We start from the raw sequence: 18988 nt of genomic DNA on the forward strand, positions 1-18988 counted from the left end.
ACTGGCTGGGCAACAGGAGACAGAGTAGTGGTGGAAGGGAGTGTCTCAAAACGGAGAAAGGTAACTAGTGGTGTTCCACAGGGATCCGTGCTCGGACCACTGTTGTTTGTGATATACATAAATAATCTGGACAACGGTATAGGTGGTCTGATTAGCAAGTTTGCAGATGATAATGAGATTGGTAGAGTTGCAGGTAGCAAGGGGGACTGCCAAAGAATACAGCTAAATATAGATAGATTGGAGAGTTGGGCAGAGAAATGGCAGATGGAGTTCAATCCAGGCAAATGCGAGGTGATGCATTTTGGAAGATCTAATTCAAGAGCGGACTATACGGTCAATGGAAGAGTCCTGGGAAAAATTGATGTACAGAGAGATCTGGGAGTTCAGATCCATTGTACCCTGAAGGTGGCAACGCAGGTCGATAGAGTGGTCAAGAAGGCATACAGCATGCTTGCCTTCATCGGACGGGGTTTTAAGTACAAGAGTCGGCAGGTCATGTTACAGTTGTAAAGGACTTTGGCTAGGCCACATTTGGAATACTGTGTGCAGTTCTGGTCGCCACATTACCAGAAGCATGTGGATGCTTTAGAGAGGGTGCAGAGGAGGTTCACCAGGATGTTGCCTGGTATGGAGGGTGCTAGCTATTAAGAAAGGTCAAGTAGATTAGGATTGTTTTCGTTGGAAAGACGGAGGTTGAGGTGGGACCTGATTGAGGTCTACAAAATTATGAGAGGTATTGACAGGGTGGATAGCAACAAGCTTTTGCCAAGAGTGGGGGTGTCAATTACAAGGGGTCACGATTTCAAGGTGAGAGGGGGAAAGTTTAAGGGAGATGTGCATGGAAAGAATTTACGCAGAGGGTGGTGGGTGCCTGGAACGCTTTGCCAGCGGAGGTGGTAGAGGCGGGTGCGATAGCATCATTTAAGATGCATCTAGACAGATAAATGAACCGGCAGGGAACAGAGGGAAGTAGATCCTTGGAAAATAGGCGACAGGTTTAGATAAAGGATCTGGATCGCGCAGGCTGGTAGGGCGGAAGGGCCTGTTCCTGTGCTGTAATTTTCCTTGTTCTTTGCTATCGAGTGACTATGCTGGAAATGCATGTGTGGATTATGGTTGGCAGCAGGATTAAGCTCAGGCATGATACCTCCAAACTGATTCATCAGTCAGCATTTTGTTATGAATTCAGCATCAGTAATAGCTACTCAAACGTGTACCAGGGTTGTCCCAAAGACTATGCCCCTACAGAAGTTATACAAAAAACAGAGAAAATTGTCATGGAAGAGTGAGAGAAAGGCTGCACCGTGACACAGTGGCTAGCACTGCTCCCTTATAGCGCCAGGAACCCGGGTTAAATTCCAGACTTGGATGACTGTCTGTGTAGAATATGCATGCTCTCCCTTGTCTGGAAGGGTTTCCTGTAGGTGCCCCCAGATTGTTGCCCACAGTTCAATGATGTGCAAGTTAGGTCAGGTTACAAGGATAAGGCAGGGGATTGGGCCTGGGTGAGGTGCTCTTTCAAAGGATGTATTATAAGGTCAATCAACCAATCAGAAGAACTGAAACTAATTAAGGGATAAAAGGGGGGCGCTCCTGCCAAGAACAAATGGATCACAGCCCATTTTGTTGGTGCAGGCTTGATGGGTGAATGGCCTCCTCAAATGAAATAAAATGCCTTTATTAGACAAATGAGTCAAATTTAATGAAATCCTCACTGGGAAATCATTTTTTTTCCAATTCTACTTCTTCTCATATGTGGAATGCAGGCATCTAGACCCCAAGTTCCGGATTCCTTCCCTGAACCGCTGTTCCCTCCTTTAAGACCGTAAACATTTCTTGACCAAACGTTTGGTCACCTATCCTAATGTCGCCTTCTTTGGATCAGTGCTAATCTTATTCCAATTAAACCCCTGTGAATTCCTTGCTGTTAGTGTTGAAAATAATCTTTGCACATAGAGTTTTTAAATCTTACTTGGGAGACGTCGGGTGACAATTCAAATTCTGATTTTCCACTTTGCATTATTCTTTTCTCCCACAGTTTGATACACTCCAGGATCAAGTGTAAAGATGTGCAGGTATGGGTGGACTGGCTATGCTAAATTGACGGAGTTACAGGATAGTGTGGGGTTTGGGCCTAGATGGGGTGCTCTTTCAGAGGGTCGGTGTAGATTCAATGGGCCAAATGGCCTCCTTCTGCACTGTAGGGATTCTATGAACATTAATCATCGAAGCAACATTTTGTTTAATCTATGGTCCCAATTCGAGTCTTCGGTAATATAAACCCCCTGGATGTTTTAAGTACTGCAAAGGGAGAGGGCATCACATCTCAATACTTGAAAAATTTCCCAAACCAATATTGACAAAGTCCCTGTGCAAATAAACACATGCACAGGTTGCTAGAATACTCACGTTTCATTAATAGGAACAAAAACAAAATCCTTTTGAAAGAGATCCACATGTCTTGTCCACGTTTTCACCCTGGCATGACGTCTTTGTGGTAACCTAAATAGTAGATATCAGAAGATTGTTGAGGCTATAACGCATATGAAATGAAAATCGCTTATTGTCACGAGTAGGCTTCAATGAAGTTACTGTGAAAAGCCCCTAGTCGCCACATTCCGGCACCTGTTCGGGGAGGCTGGTACGGGAATCGAACCGTGCTGCTGGCCTGCCTTGGTCTGCTTTCAAAGCAAGCGATTTAGCCCAGTGTGCTAAACAGCCCCAGTATACAAAGTATACAAGAAACCCTCCAAGTTTTGTCAAATCAAATAAAACATTTGAATACACTGACGACAGAAACACGAGGGTAATTTCCAGTTCACAGAGCATTCTCCTGAATAAGCCATTATAGCTATAGAAAAAAATTCAGAGCGCTGAGGATAGGTTTCTGGGCCCTGTTGATTTGCAATTAAGCTGTTTAATCAAGTCAGGAAGGTGACAGCTGAAGCTGTGACTGTAATGTTTTCAATTCAGCTTCGACAAATAATTTGTGCTGGGTAAGAAAAGGTAACTCGTGGAATAAATTGCCCAAGAATGGAGGGAAGGATAATATCCAGTAACTACAGACTAGTTAGCTACAGGTCAGTTGTGAGAAAATTCATGGAATCCATAATTCAAGTTAAATTATTTAGAAATGCGAGTTAATGATCAAGAAAAGTCAGAACAGGTTCAGTAGAGGCAAGCCATGTTTGTCAAAGTTAATTACTTTTATTTTCAAGTCTAAAGATAGATAAAAACAAAACATGTATTTGCGCTGATGTGACACATAGACATATGAAAGGTGCACCAACGATTATGGGCCGGGGTTTAGAGAACACAAAAGTATATAATGGAGTACACCTGACCTATAACTTTTAATAGATTTTGATTATTGGGAGCACAGGGTCCACTTTACAGGTGCAATGCAACAGAGATCTAAAGTATTTTTAAACAAAAACAATGTTTATACTATGTATCCAGTTAACATTTTATAAACACACAGTAAACATCTGATCAACTACCAACACGGATACTCCCCCCAAAGATACAACACTTATAGGTAACCCTTAGTAACTTTCTAACAACATCCATAAGTCATTTTTAACAAACCCTTTTTAACAAAGACAGCAGGTTTGCCTTCCTTACAGAAACAGGTATTACTTTGAAATCATCAAGTGATCTGGAGACATTCTTTAGAGAGAGAGAGCCAACATATACCTCCTTGATTTGAATGCAGCTCTCCAACTGAAAACTAAACTAAAACTCAGCTACAAAACATCTTCCAGCTCAAAGTAAAAGTTAAAAGTAGAGCAGAGCCCAGCTCCATCCACACAATGACATCACTGCAGCCACTTGAGAAGACAAACATTTCTTAAAGTGACATGCCCATGACACAATGAAAAGTTCAAGACACCATGATGATCTGCACTGGAACAGAGAAAGCCACCCACAGATATAATAGAATTTAAAAAAAAAGTGTTTAAAATTTCATGGGCAACAATAATTTATTTCATTGGAGAGCAAGAGTAGGGACGAAACATCAAAAAAGTGTCACTCAGACTGTTGGCGGGGGTGCGGGTTTGGGGTGGGGAGGCGGGGGTATGGGTTTGGGGTGGTGGGGGCGAGGTATTTTCATCGCCAAAAACAGGTGGGTGGCTGAAAAGTTAAACATTTAAAACAGGAACCCAAGAAAGTCTCACCTTTGTTGCCAACTTTTGGTTTTAAAGAGGTGGAACAAGGGGCTGAGTGATCAATCCACTCAGAATGCAGGTTGGCTGTTTCAATAGTTAATGAGGCTGTCTGCCCCTACTCCATTTCAAGTGATCCTATATTTAATTATATTCAGTCAGATTTTTTTTTTAGCCTTAGGAAAGCTGGCAGATGAAAGGAAGTGAGCAGAGCTAAATTAGTAAGTGCCTTTACAGCACAGCTTGAGGGCGAGTTGAAGCAGGAGTGTTTCCTTACCAACCAGCAAGAACCCAGTAAAGCTCTTCCCCACTACCCCACACTCGGACCCAATGACCACCATTAATGGGCCCCAAGCGATCACACCCTCTAACCCCCTCTAGACCTACCCATTCTCAGCGCAGCTCTGATGTGACCTTGTGCTGCAGGATTTCCAGCCTGGCAAGGAGCCAGTCTGTTAATCAGATGGGAAGCTGACAGAAAACAATTAAACATGTCCTGTAGTAAAAAAAACTACAGGACGTTCAGGAAACATATACTTTTAAGTTTCCTGACCTAAAAACAGATTTCAGTTCTCTCAATGTCATCTAATAACGAGCCTATAAAATTCCTCACCAGGACAATTGGTAGAGGGGAAGGCATCTTTTCAAAGGAAATCATACAAAGAGAACTATGTGAAACAGAGCAAGATGCACGGTTATGGGAAGAGAGACATTGTACACTGCAATAAGTAATGGGCTGCACAAGCTAGAGACAACAAAGGCACAACAGACTGACTTCTTCCATTCTGCGTTGCCCATTTCTGTGGTTCTCAAGTCTCTTAGCAAATGCATTGAAAATTCAATAAAACATTTAAACTATGGAGGGGAAGAGTGACTTGACACCCATTTATAATTAGCCCAATGCACTGGGTAAATTATTGAAAAATATTAACTCTCTCCAAAATACAAGTTAAGATATGAACTGGGTTTCTGCACAGGCCAGCCTGGAGATGTTCTGTGGTTTAACATGAATAAGCAGAACGCTACAAGCTGGGAATGGACAAGCCAGAAACTCAGTTACCGATCCTTAGACAAGTAAACTCGTTATTGAGTGCATCTATACTCCAACAAGATAGTGTAATAGGAAGGGGCACTTTTGAATCTGTCACACTCAAGGAAAAGCAGAGTGATTCAGTATATTTCCATGCTAAAGGAGCTTGATTGAACTAATTTTTTCCAAATTAAATCTTTCGCCCACTGTGAAAAGAGGAAAACAAAAGTGGAAAAAGAGGCTCAAACCTTTGGAAGAACATAGGATTTCTTTTCACAATAACCTTTTCACACGTTCCACACTTTTTTGGTAAGGGAAGTTACATAACTCTTAATTTTCAGTTATGAAAGCTTACGATAGATTGGCAGATTCCGGAATGTTTCGTCGTTCTCGCTGATTCAGACGTTTGTAAAAAAAGGAGCTGAAAATGTGCACTCTATCTGCATCCTGTTGTTTGATCTTTTCAAGTACTATATACCTGCAAAGTTACAAAGAAATGGTCAGGACAACACAAACGAATAACTGAATCCTCATTCATTACAGCAAGGCTCCCTCAACATACAGTGCTGGCCGACCGGATATCAAAAAGGTCCAAATAAGTAATTTGGGCCATGACATATCCAGTGGTAAAGATATAAATCTTAATATTTATATAACTTTGATCAATATACAATTAATTGACAAGTACACCCACGGAATAATTTTCCATAATTTCAGATCTCTTCCACATACATTATTGGAAATAATTCTACAAATATCTGAAATAAAGATCAATGTTGAAATTTGCATTTCCTTAATTTGTAGCTTCTCTGGTTTTTCCTCCTATGGGGCGAAGGGGGGGGTTGCTTGATTTGAAGCTGAAGTAGCAAACATTCCATCAGTTGAAGGGTGCGGAGCATCCAATGGATCTGCCATGGGACCCTTTGCAGAAATCCTCCAAAATTAAGCATGGGAAGAGATTCATTATTAAAACATGACAACTGAAATCTGTCATAACCTGAAGCCACCTGCACCACTGGCTTCTTTTACTTCATATTTTAGTTTCCTTCATACTGTTTCTTCTCCTCGTTTCAATGACTGACACACAATCATGTAATTTACAACTTTTAAATCTCTCTCCAGCTACTGAACATATAGTTTCACCTGCCATTCCAGTATTGCACTGAAAGAATGATGCAATGTTGGGGTGGAGCTTTTGGCATGAGATAACAAAGCAATGTATCATTCAAGCGGATGCTAAAGATCCCACAACAATATTCGAGAAATTTAACTGGTGACCTGGCCAATTTTCCTTCCAACCACCAAAACAGATCACATTATTAATTTTATTGCTATTTGCCAGGTCTGCATGTAGAATCATAGGATCCCTACAGTGCAGGAGTCCATTTGGCCCATGAGGTCTGCACCGACCCTCCGAGCACCCCAGCTAGGCCCACTCCCTATAACCCCACCTAAAGGACAATTTAGCATGGCCAATCCACCTAACCTGTATATCTTTGGATTGTGGGAGGAAACCGGAGCACCCAGAGGAAATCCTCACAGAAGTGGGGAGAACATGCAACTCCACGCAAGAAGTTACCCAAGGTGGGAATTAAACCTGGGTTCCTTGCCTCTGTAAGGCAGCAGTGTAAAAAGAGAGACCATTTTATTTTCTCATAGGATGCAACTGTTTGGCTATAAAGTATATTGAGATGCATGAAGAGGCACTATGTAAAACAGTAACTGCACTTATAAAAGTAATTCATTAACCAGAAAGCATTTAGGATGTCCTGAGGCGATGAACAATAGAACATTACAGCGCAGTACAGGCCCTTTGGCCCTCGATGTTGCACCGACCTGTGAAACCACTCTAAACCCATCTACACTATTCCATTATCATCCATATGTTTATCCAATGACCATTTAAATGCCCTTAATGTTGGCGAGTACACTACTGTTGCAGGCAGGGCATTCCATGCCCCTACTACTCTCATGAGTAAAGAACTTATCTCTGACATCTGTCCCATATCTATCTCCCCTCAATTTAAAGCTATGTTCCCTCGTGTTAGCCATCACCATCCGAGGAAAAAGGCTCTCACTGTCCACCCTATCTAATCCTCTGATCTTGTATGCCTCTATTAAGTCACCTCTTAACCTTCTTCTCTCTAGTGAAAACAGCCTCAAGTCCCTCAGCCTTCCCTCATAAGATCTTCCCTCCAGACCAGCAACATCCTGGTAAATAGCTGGCTTGTAATGCAGAACTAGGCAAGCAGCGTGGGTTCAATTCTCGTACCGGCCTCCCCGAACAGGCGCCGGAGTGTGGCGACTAGGGGCTTTTCATAGTAACTTCATTGAAGGCTACTTGTGACAATCTGCAATTATTATATTATTATTCCTTTCAGGTGGACATAAAAGGTCCCATGTCACATTTCACAGAAAAGAAAGTCTCTTTATAAATACAAGTTCTTTCTTTTCTTTTTAATTAATGCAAGTCTTTCTTTAACCTTATTTAAATTCACCCAAGTATTCTTATGGTATGTGTTATTACACAATTTCAGTCATTTGCCTGTGTTGAAACTAAAGAGAAATCCAAAAACATAAAGAACATTACACAAAGAGTTTTCCAACACTGCCACCCAGTGACAAGAATTATGTACTTCTACATAAGGGTAAAATATTAAAGCACAGTAGAACTTGTGTATTGGAGGGGACAACTATCAAAAGTGTTTAGTTTGAATGTGGATTTGCGTGGTAATTGGGAGAAACATTAATTGGAACACAGGGAGGAGGAGCCAGGAGCGAGCGAGAAAACAGCCTCAAGTCCCTCAGCCTGGTCTGGGTTTGCCCGCATATTGTTGAGTTTTAACTAGAGGGTGCAAGAGTGTGATGATGGGGCAATGCATCGCTGGGGAAGTGGATGAAGCACTCCTGGCTCTTCCCGACGCCAAGAAATGTTATGATGGTACTTTCCTTTTTCCCCATGATGTTTTCACCGTCAGAAGTTTCAGAAATCCAGGCAGCCACTGTTAAACTCGCAAAGCAGGTCAAACCCGAGATTTCCAAGCATGTTAACAGTCACCCCCTCCAGGCAGCTCGGAAGACTGTCCACCTCAAGGTCAACCTCTGTAAAACCTGGAAGTAAGTGAGTAGGAATTTGGGCTGGGTGTGCGCAGCGGATAATGTCAATGGGATAGAATCGCTCTCGCACTTATTCTGGAGGGGATGCTTTGCAATGCTTTGTTTGGTGTGGTTCCTCTTTTCATACCCTGAGCTGCGGGGGTGGTTGGTTCGGTATTCCTGGGGATTGCTTCATAATGTCAGCGCTGATGAATGTATATTATTTTTCAGAATGCCTGGGGGGGCCATCAAGGGGAATTGCTTTCCAGTTTTGTGGTTTGGGCTCCCATAGTGTACACCTGTGTGGGGGGCTGAATGCTCTGGACACTCCCCGGAGTGTGTTTCTTTGGAGTGTCTTACCAGGAAACAATGTCAGCAATAGAACCTTTCACCCCACACAGAATTTAAAAAAAGAAACAAAATGTTCTTTCATTGAAATGATCATGTAAATATGCAGTATAACTCATTATCAACCTTATCACTAGGGGTTAAGGATTACACCAGAATGTACCGTCCACCTTTCTGAACATTACCCTTCAAGGGGTGTTGCAACAATTTTTACATTATCTCACATCTCAGTCAGGCAATCAAAAAAGTGATTTAAACATAGCTTCAAAATGGACGACAAAGCAATGAAACGACCAAAGGAGACGAGAACAAAGTCAAAGATATGAAAGGACTATTTGAAATATAAAACAGAAAACAGATAATTTGGTAGTGAGCCAGTTCTGCTATTTTGTTCAATCATGGATGAGCTACACCTCAACTCCATTTACCCTCCTTTGAACCATAACCGTTGACACTTTTTCAACAAAAGTCTCAAAATCAGTCTTCAAAAAATTAACTGAATATCAGAACCTTTTGGAAGAAGTGAATTACAGATTTCCATGACCCTTTGGATAAAATTCTTCCTGATTTTACTACTCAATGTATGTACTCTATCAAATCCATTTTTATTTCTAACCTCAATTATGGGGCAGCATGGTAGCACAATGGTCAGTGCTTGCAGTGCCAGGGAATTAAATAATGTTTAATTCTGACCTCGGGTGACTGTCTGTATGGAGTGTATACTCCCCCCCCCCCCCCCCCAAAAGTTCAAAGAAGCGCAGGTTAGGTGGATTGGCCATGCTAAATTGTCCCTTCGCGTCCAAAAGGTTAGGTGGGGTTACTGGGATGGGGTGGGGGCGTGGGCCTACGTAGGGTGTTCTTTCCCAGGGTTGGTGCAGACTCAACGGGTTGAATGCTCCTTCTGCACTGTAGGGATTCTATGATATAGCACCCCTCAAAATGTTTCTACACAAGAGACGACAAGCTCTTGATGCAAGCTGCCCTCAGAGTTTCACCTGTTTCAGCCCCAGATTCTGGTGAATCTGCGTTGTATCCCTTCCAAGGACAGTATACATCTTTTTGGAGGTGTGGTGTCCAAAGTGGAATGCAATGTTTCAAATGGAGTCTGACTGAGGCCCAGTATAATTGAAGCATAATTTCTGCCTTATGCATTGAGACAAACATTCCACGAGTCTTTTGATTACATTTTCCATTTGTGCCTTAAGTGACGTGTACATGATCACAAATAGCATTTCAGTTCCCAGCATCTCACCATTATGAAAATACTCGAATGTCTTTTCCTGATCTAAAGTGAATGACCTCACAGTTCCACACATTTCACAACCATCTGCCACGTTTTAGTCCACACACTCAGTATGCCTTTGCAACTTTCTGCTTCCACCTACAACCCTTAATGTTTCTTCAAGTTTCGTGCCTTCTGCAAACTTGGATATGCAAGTCTGTATTCAATTAATGAATTTTATATATATGGTGAACATATATGGATTTGGGTTTATTGTCACATGTACCGAATTACAGTGAAAAGTATTGTTCTGTGTACAGTCCAGACAGATTGTTCCATACATTAAAAACATAGGACACAAGATAAACACACAGTGTATATGTAGACAAAGACATCAGGTGAAGCATATGGAGTGTAGTGCTACTCAGTAAGGAAGATGTGTGGTGAGATCAGTTCAGTCCACAAGAGGGTCCAAGCACTGGATAAAAGCAAATTACTGCAGATGCTGGAATCTGAAATGAAAGAGAAAATGCTGGAAAATCTCAGTAGGTCTGGCAGCATCTGTAGGGAGAGAAAAGAGCTAACGTTTCGAGTCCAATGACAAAAAGACCTGCTGAGATTGTCCAGCATTTTCTCTTCCATAAGAGGGTCATTCAGGAGTCTGGCAACAGCGGGGAAGAAGCTGTTTTTTTAACCTGTTAGCATGTGTTCTTAGACTTTTGTATCTCCTGCCCGATGAAAGAGGTTGGAAGAGAGAATAACTCAAGTGGGAGGGATCTTTGATTATGCTGCCAGCTTTCCCAAGGCAGCGGGAGGTGTAGATGGTGTCAATGGATGGGAGGCGTGCTCGTGTGATGGACTGGGCTGTGTTCACGACTCCCTGACGTTTCTTACGGGCTTTGGCCGAGCAATTGCCATACTGTGCCAGGCTGTTATGCAGCCAGGCAGGATGCTTTCTACGGTGCATCTGTAAAAATTGGTAAGAGTCAATGTGGACGTGCCGAATTTCCGTAGCTTCCCGAGGAAGTATAGGCGCTGTTATGGTTTCTTGGTCGTAACACTGACATGGGTGGACCAGGACAGATTGTTGGTGATGTGCACACCTAGGAATTTGAAGCTGTCAACCATCTCCACATCGGCACCATTGATGCAGACAGGGGTGAAAAGCTGAAGCTCCTGTATAGAACCCTGCAAAGCATCACTTATGCCAATCATAGAATTTTCTGTTTATCCATGATCTTTGTTCCTCACCTCCCATATCCAAAGGTTACCTCCAATTCATCCTCATTTTTGCTAGTAATCTTTTATGACACATAAAAGACACATCAAAGCTCATTACACCAAGTTCATCCAACCAAAAATACAATTACAATTTGAATACCAAATATCTGGTCACACTTCAAGGAATGTATTCTGGTCATTTGTTTTTGTTAGTATCAAGTTATGCCATTCTGAATTCAGTATGCTTTCCATTTAAAACTTTTATGCATCTCAACTGGAAGATAACCAGAGACACTTACTTTAAATAGAAGTCTATGATAACATCATTCAAGAACTCTCCCTCTTTCAGACAATAGAGATCTTCATTAGTTACAGATATGCCGCCCTTAGATGGAGGAGGTGGGTAAACAATCAACCTGGTAAAAACCGAAACACATTTGGGACCATAAAATTTCTTGAGTGATAGAAATATAGGTAATGTCTTATTCTATGTAGTACAACACTTAAAACCAGAATTCAAACCATCCCTCTGCATGGCATTTTCTAAAGTCCATAAAAGCACTCTATGGAATCCAAAAGTCAATAGAGAAAGGTGCTTCAGGTCAGGTTTACATCAGAAACTCTCCTAATTGACCTTCAGGAGGTGACAAGAGAGATGAAAACAGAACACAAACCCAAGAAAGAAAATTCTGGCAGCACAAAGTGGGATTAGGGTTCCAGTAAGTCTGCTAAAGTTTCTCCTGCTTTTTCTTTCTCCATGGGAGATATTTGGCCTCTGCTTAAAGCCTCTTTGCAATAGAAACACTGAACTTGGTATTCAATAGAATGGGATTTGAACCCCCATATAACCCAATTCATTTTATGCACACCTACCAGTTCTAACAAGTCGACTGCCAATAATTTTCAAAAATAATATTTCTCTTACCTCCAAAAATGTTAACATTTCATGATTGAAAGCCACAAACTGGACTTGTGGCCTACTTTAACAGCATATTTGGTCCGCACCACCATTCTGAAATAAACACTAGTTTTGTTTCATAGATATTGCATTAGAGTGATATTTCCTCTCAACTTACTTTTCAATAGGACCTGTAAAGGAAGTGTGGGATGTTCCTAAACTGTCGTCACTTGAAAGGGTGGTGTTCCTCAAACAATATTTGGGGGGAACCTAGAAATTAGATTCAAAACACATGTCAGAGAGAGAAAGAGGAGAAAATCAAAGGGGGAGAAAGTAACTTTGTTATTGTGGTCAATTTTCTCAATTGGGGCAATTCCTGATTCCACAGATTAAAATCACATGACCAGTAAAACTGTTGCAAGGCCTCTCCCAATAGATTATTTAGGTAAAATGATGTAACCCATTTCCTTCTCAACTGCATACCTTGTGCCTATCTTTACCTCCTATCAGCTAATCACAACAGCGCACAGTTAGCACATGACCTTGGAGGAGCCATTCACATATAGGAAGAATGGAAATTTATAATATTTTTCAGCTAACTACAATTTATAAACACAAAGCTTATACAATACTGCTTAGTATTCAACATGCCTGCCCATCGGCTAGCTTGAGAGTGGGGTTGTGTGTGTGTGTGTGTGTGTGTGTGTGGGTGGGGGGGGGGGCAAGGAAGGTGATACTTTCACGCAAAGGTTAAGATTGACGATACCTAAAGAGCTTTTACTTCTGCATCACTACATCTTGCTTACTATTAGCAACATGTCCAGGTATTTTAACTTACAATGCATAGAACATAGAACAGTACAGCACAGAACAGGCCCTTCGGCCCTCAATGTTGTGCCGAGCAATGATCACCCTACTCAAACCCACGTATCCACCCTATACCCGTAACCCAACAACCCCCCCCCCCTTAACATTACTTTTTAGGACACTACGGGCAATTTAGCATGGCCAATCCACCTAACCCGCACATCTTTGGACTGTGGGAGGAAACCGGAGCACCCGGAGGAAACCCACGCACACACGGGGAGGACGTGCAGACTCCACACAGACAGTGACCCAGCCGGGAATCGAACCTGGGACCCTGGAGCTGTGAAGCATTTATGCTAACCACCATGCTACCGTGCTGCCCAAATGCAATAATTGTTTTTTTAATAAAAGCCTTCAAATGCATAAGCAGCGAGATCCCACTAGAGGAGCAGGAAACACTGCATAAAGGAACTTCATTTGCCAAAGTAGTGCATGACTAGATGCATGGGTGTGTGTATAATATACTTTATATGTGTATTTTATGTGTGTATCTTGCTTTATGTCATTTATATTTGTTACATCACCCACACATCCATTTAAATAATCAATACTAATCTCTATTGTCATAAGTAGTCTTACATTAACACTGCAATGAAGTTGTGAAAAATAAGATGAAAGATATGCAATTATTCAAAGACAGACAAATAGGCTTTTAAAAAAGTTGTGTGGCACAAGTGAGGCCACGGCATAACTACTTGCATTTTGATCACTTGACTAACATTTGCAAGTGAAGAAATGTACAAGTAAAAAAAGATGCAGCTTTGAGTTTAATGCTGCTATTTCATTCCCGGTATAAACTACATTCAACATGAAGAACAGAAAAGGCATTTCTTCAATCTCTTCTATTCCCAAAAGATTTCTCTATCCTTTCCTGAGGGTGCCAATACCTGTTTCTATAGATTTTCAGACACAGGCTGCATAACCTACTCCTTTCAGGAGAAGTCATTCTTCATATCAGAGCTTTGACAGCAGGAATCAGCAGGCTGAAAATAAACTATCATTTATACAGCACCTTTCATGACCTCAGGGCATCTCCCCATTTACAATCAATAAGGCTTAAGAACGATAATAAGTCATAATGTAGGGAATGCAGAAGCCAATTTGCGGACACAAAGCTCCTACGAACAGAAATTAAATAAATGATCAGATCATGTCTTTTTGATGTTGGTTTAGGGTAAGTACTGGCCAGCATCCAGATGTACAAGTGGATTCTACTCTTCTTCAAATGTTGCCATAAGATCTTTTATCATAGCTACTAAATTATCTTTTACTATAGGCTATTCATTATAAAAGGCTATTCACTTGCCTTAGACAGCATGCAACAAAGTTTTACCACATTTATTCCTGGGATGAGATGGCTGTCCAATAAGAAGAGATTGATTAGAATGTATTCTCTGGAGTTTGGAAGAATGAGAAGTGATCTCTGCAAAACATACGGTTCTGAAAGTGCTTGGCAGAGTGGATGCTAAATGGATGCTTCTGCCAGCTGAAGAGTCTCAAGATGAGGAGTTGGTCATTTGGAGTGAAGATGAGGGGAAACCTCTTCACCAAGTAGGCTGTGAATCTGTTAGGGCTGTGGTTTATTCCTTCCCTTTGTGATCTTGAATCGATAGGGTTATGGATGCTCTAATGAGTGCATTCAAGCACAAGATTGATAGATTCTTGGGTGACAAGTCAAGGGATAGGGCAGAAAAGTGGAATGGATACACTGACAGAAAGTGATCTTTGGTCATCCGGCCAGACAGAATCCATAAATAGTGGGACCAGTCTGTATTTGCATTACACTCTTGTTTACCATCCTAATGCAACAACACTAAACCTTTCTCTTTCAAGGAGAAAGATCAAATGATCTCAGCTGTTGTTGTTTTCCTTCAGCATTCCCATTGTTCTTCACACTATTGAAAGAATTCCAATCCTTGTGCTCTTTCTATTCTCAATTGGTCACTGGCAGAATTAATTTCATTTGTACCGCAAAAGAAAACTAAACATTAACCTTGTTATTATTTTTCTGCCCCAGGAGCACTGCAGTTAATTTCAACAGCCAAGAAATTCATGAGTTGGGACCTGTGTATTGAGGAAACTATCAGACACAACCACCAAAACGTATGTAACACACCAGTGTAGTACTCAGAGTGCTGTACTATTGGAGGTCTGCCAATTAGGTGAGATAGTAAAAGGAGATATCATAATGGGGCTGGTTTAGCTCAGTGGGCTAAACAGCTGGCTTGTAATAAAGAACAAGGCCAGCAGCGCGGGTTCAATTCCTGTACCGGCTTCCCTGAACAGACGCCGGAATGTGATGACTAGGGGCTTTTCACAGTAACTTAATTGAAGCCTACTTGTGACGATCTGCAATTAGTATTATATTATTATTCCTTTCAGGTGGACACAAAAGGTCTCATGTCACATTTCACAGAAAAGAGAAGCTCTCGCTGTTATTTTGGCTGATGTTTATCACACCACCGACATCGTTACAAAAAGATGGCTGGCCGTGTTCACACTTCTGTCTGTGAGAACTTACTGTGTGCAAATCAATTGTCGCATATCTTACAATACAACAGTGACTACATTTTAGAAGTACTTATTTGGCTGTCCAGCACTTTGGAAAGTTCTGAGACTATGGAAAGTTCTATACAAGTCCAAGTGTTATTTCCTTAATAGGATTCTAATACATTGGCCCTAAACCACATTATGAGTACCGTATACTAGGGTCTGGTTTAGCACAGTGGGTAACAGCTGGCTTGTAATGCAGAACAAGGCCAACAGTGCAGGCTCAATTCCAGTCCCAGCCTCCCAGAACAGGTGCCGGAATGTGGTGACTAGGGGCTTTTCACAGTAACTTCATTGAAGCCTACTTGTGACAATAAACTATTAGTATACTGACCCATATCTCTGCTAATTGTAGAGGACAAGAAATGGCAACGGTGCTGGTGTCAAAGTTGGAGGGATGTTTTCGGAAGGTAATTGGGGAGGATCAGACGAGATTCATAAAGGTAAGGCAGCTATTCTCAAATGTGAGGAGGTTGCTGAGTGTGATCCTGTCTCTGGCGGAGGGAAAGAAGACGGAGGTGGTGGTAGCACTGGATGCAGAGAAGGCGTTTGATTGGGTAGAGTACGATAACTTGACGGCAGTATTGGAGCGATTTGGAATTGGGCCGAGGTTTGCGGGGTGGGTGCGGCTGTTGTATAAGGAGCCAATAGTGAACGTTCGCATTAACAGCATGAACTCGGAGTATTTTGCACTGCACCGGGGCGCAAGACAGGGGTGCCCTGTTGTTTGCATTGGCTATAGAGCCCTTGGCCAGTGCGCTAAGTTGCTCGGAGCTGTGGAAGGGGATAGTGAGAGGTGGTGAAACATAGGGTCTCCTATACACCGATGATCTGCTGCTTTATATCTCGGAACCAAGCTCATCGTGGGGAGTATAATGGAGCTGCTCCAGAGATTCAGGACGTTCTTGGGGTATAAATTGTATTTCGGAAAGATCAAGTGTTTTATGGTCTCCCCGCTGGGAGTTGGGGCAAGGGTGGGGGGCTGGCATTCGCTTAGTGGCAACCCACTTTAGGTGGGGATGCAGACTGCAAAAGTCAGAAATTTAAGTTCTGAGAAAATTTAAGCAAATTGGGATTTCCTTCCTTCTACCTGGGCTGGGAGGATCTTTGAGTGGTTGAATTCAAAATTTCAAGATCACAAAGGGAAGGAATAAGCCAATTACGCCGGTGACGCAAAGTTCAAAAATCTGGAGATGCTATCATGAGCAAGTTCTCTAGTCCTAACATTTCTTATAGCCTTCTTGTCTTTCAAAGACCTGATTGAAACCTCCATAATGTGCTATTCTTGTTAAAACGTCAACAAGAAGCCATAAAGAGGAAGCCAGTTAGTTTGCACTGAGCACACGCCCAAGATTTCAGCATATAGAAGGCCCAAGATTCATCATTTAACTTCACACCTCCATTATTTGTTTAGTTTTGCTTGCTTTACACCAAAATATCTGTAAAACAATGCAAATTAACCAAAGCAGTACAGTAACATACTTACCCTACTGTCTTTAACTAACAAATTCCCCGTGCCATGTTCCTCTATGTTCTGTGTAAATAGAAGAAGCCTGCTGTTTGCTTCCAGAAATGATATTGTGGCAAAAAAATTTGATATATTGTTCTTATTGCCAATTTCAGTTAAAATCTTTTCAAAAATAACAGCTGCTTGAAGATCCGGAACAGACTCAAAAATCAGGACAATATACCGTTCATCAGTAGCTGCAAAATATAATGCACAAATGCTGCTCAATATATATATATATATATATGCCAATAAAAATATCTAAGTTGGTATTCTTTCATGCAAGTGCCAACTATTTTCTGTATTGTTACTGCAATATTACAAAAGAAAGGCAGCAAGATGGCGCAGTGGATTAAGCCCCACTGCCTCACGGCGCAGTGGTCCCAGGTTCGATCCCGACTCTGGGTCACTGTCCGTGTTGAGTTTGCACATTCTCCCCATGTTTGCGTGGGTTTCGACCCCACAACCCAAAGATGTGCAGGGTAGGTGGATTGGCCATGCTAAATTACATCTTAATTGGAAAAAATGAATCGGGTATTCTAAACTTACATTTTTAAAAATTACAAAAGAAATTTGGGTGTCACAGTGCTTAGCACTGCTGCCTCACAGCGCCAGGGTCTTGGGTTCAATTCCGGCCTTTGAGACTGCCTGAGTGGAGTTTGTACATTCTCCCCGTGTCTGAATGGGTTTCCTCCGGGTGCTCCGGTTTCCTCCCACAGTCCAAAGATGTGCAGGTTAGGTGGATTGGCCATGCTAAATTGCCCTTTTGTGTGCAAAGGTTGGGTGTGGATACAGGGCTAGACCAGGGATGGGCCTAGATACAGTGCTCTTTCGAAGGGTCAGAGCAGACTCGATGTACCGAATTGCCTCCTTCTGCACTGTAGGGATTCTATTACGTGCAAAGCATGCAAATTGAATTTCAAAAGGTACATGTTAAATTGCTACATTGGCAGCCTGTTGAAGTAGTTAAGGGAATTTTATGTATAGAATAGGAAGATAGTTAATAAAAACGAGCAATGTTTTTACAGCACCTTTCATGGAGCAGACTGCACCTAGACACTTACCAGAAGTGTGACAATGAAGTTGAGAGAGAGCCAGCATGGACTTTTAAAGGGTAGGTCCATCTTGAAGAAACTGGCTGAAATTTTTGGAGAGATGACTAAAGTAGTACAAGAGGAAAATTGACTATGGATGGCATTCATATGGATTTCCAGAGGCATTTGACAAAACCCCTCATAAGAGATCGTTAGCTAAAGTTGAAGATCATGGAATTAAAGGTTAAAGAGGCCTGGTTTGGAAACTAACTGTGTTAAGGTCTCAATTATTCATTGCATTTATTAATGACTAGGATGGCATGATAGAACCCCACAGATCCACGTTTTCTGATGACAGAAAAATAAGTGGTATTATAAAAGTATTAATGGGAACTTCAGGTTAACATGTTGGTGGAGGTCGCACGCTGGGTGACACCCACCAGAGTTCTCATTTTTTGGTCCTTTTCACCCAGTTTTGGGGGGACATTTTTGTAAACTGTCTTCAACAAAGTTGTGGGCATTAAAGGATGTTGAAAACGCATGAAAGAATACAGCACGAAAAGGAATGACGCTAGTCTGCCAGTGGGTCCGAGCATGCCGTGGAGTTTATTGGGAGGAAATATGGCCGGACGAGCTCGCCAGGCGGGGTGCGCTCATTACAGTGGATACACTGCTCGAGGTGATGGCAGTGGCATTTGCTAAGCATTGAGCGCCATAGGAAGGAGATGATGGGAATTCTCTCAAACAGTCAGTGGTAGATGCGCTGGCCCCAATAAAGAAGGCTCTTGGAAAGACGTCGGAGGCGGTGGGGGAGCATGGTAAGGTGATGAAGGGGTGGTCAAGGCACTGTAACGACACAGCGACCAGATAGCCTCGTTGGAAAAGGAGCTGCTGAAGATAGCGGAAAGTAATAAAGGGCTGAGAGCCAAAGAACATTCATTAAGCAGATGGGGGAGGGGGGGCTGCGGCAGTTCTTACATCCAGGAAGTAGACAGTATTCCTTTCTTTCACCAGTGCATAATGTATATTCGAGGACTGATTTCTTTATT

The 18988-nt window shown here is 42.0% G+C and overlaps 1 protein-coding gene across 1 annotated transcript in view; it reads right to left on the bottom strand.

Moving 5' to 3' along the window:
* The window catches only part of senp6a (SUMO specific peptidase 6a), a 204740-nt gene that overhangs the window by 27068 nt on the left and 158684 nt on the right, over nucleotides 1-18988 (bottom strand). Inside the window, 5 exon segments of the mRNA XM_038790658.1 lie at nucleotides 2410-2502; nucleotides 5552-5674; nucleotides 11383-11499; nucleotides 12160-12251; nucleotides 16885-17102. Of these exon segments, the coding sequence (XP_038646586.1) occupies nucleotides 2410-2502; nucleotides 5552-5674; nucleotides 11383-11499; nucleotides 12160-12251; nucleotides 16885-17102 (643 nt within the window).

This window comes from Scyliorhinus canicula, chromosome 1 (assembly GCF_902713615.1).
Source record: "Scyliorhinus canicula chromosome 1, sScyCan1.1, whole genome shotgun sequence".
Lineage (NCBI taxonomy): Eukaryota > Metazoa > Chordata > Chondrichthyes > Carcharhiniformes > Scyliorhinidae > Scyliorhinus > Scyliorhinus canicula.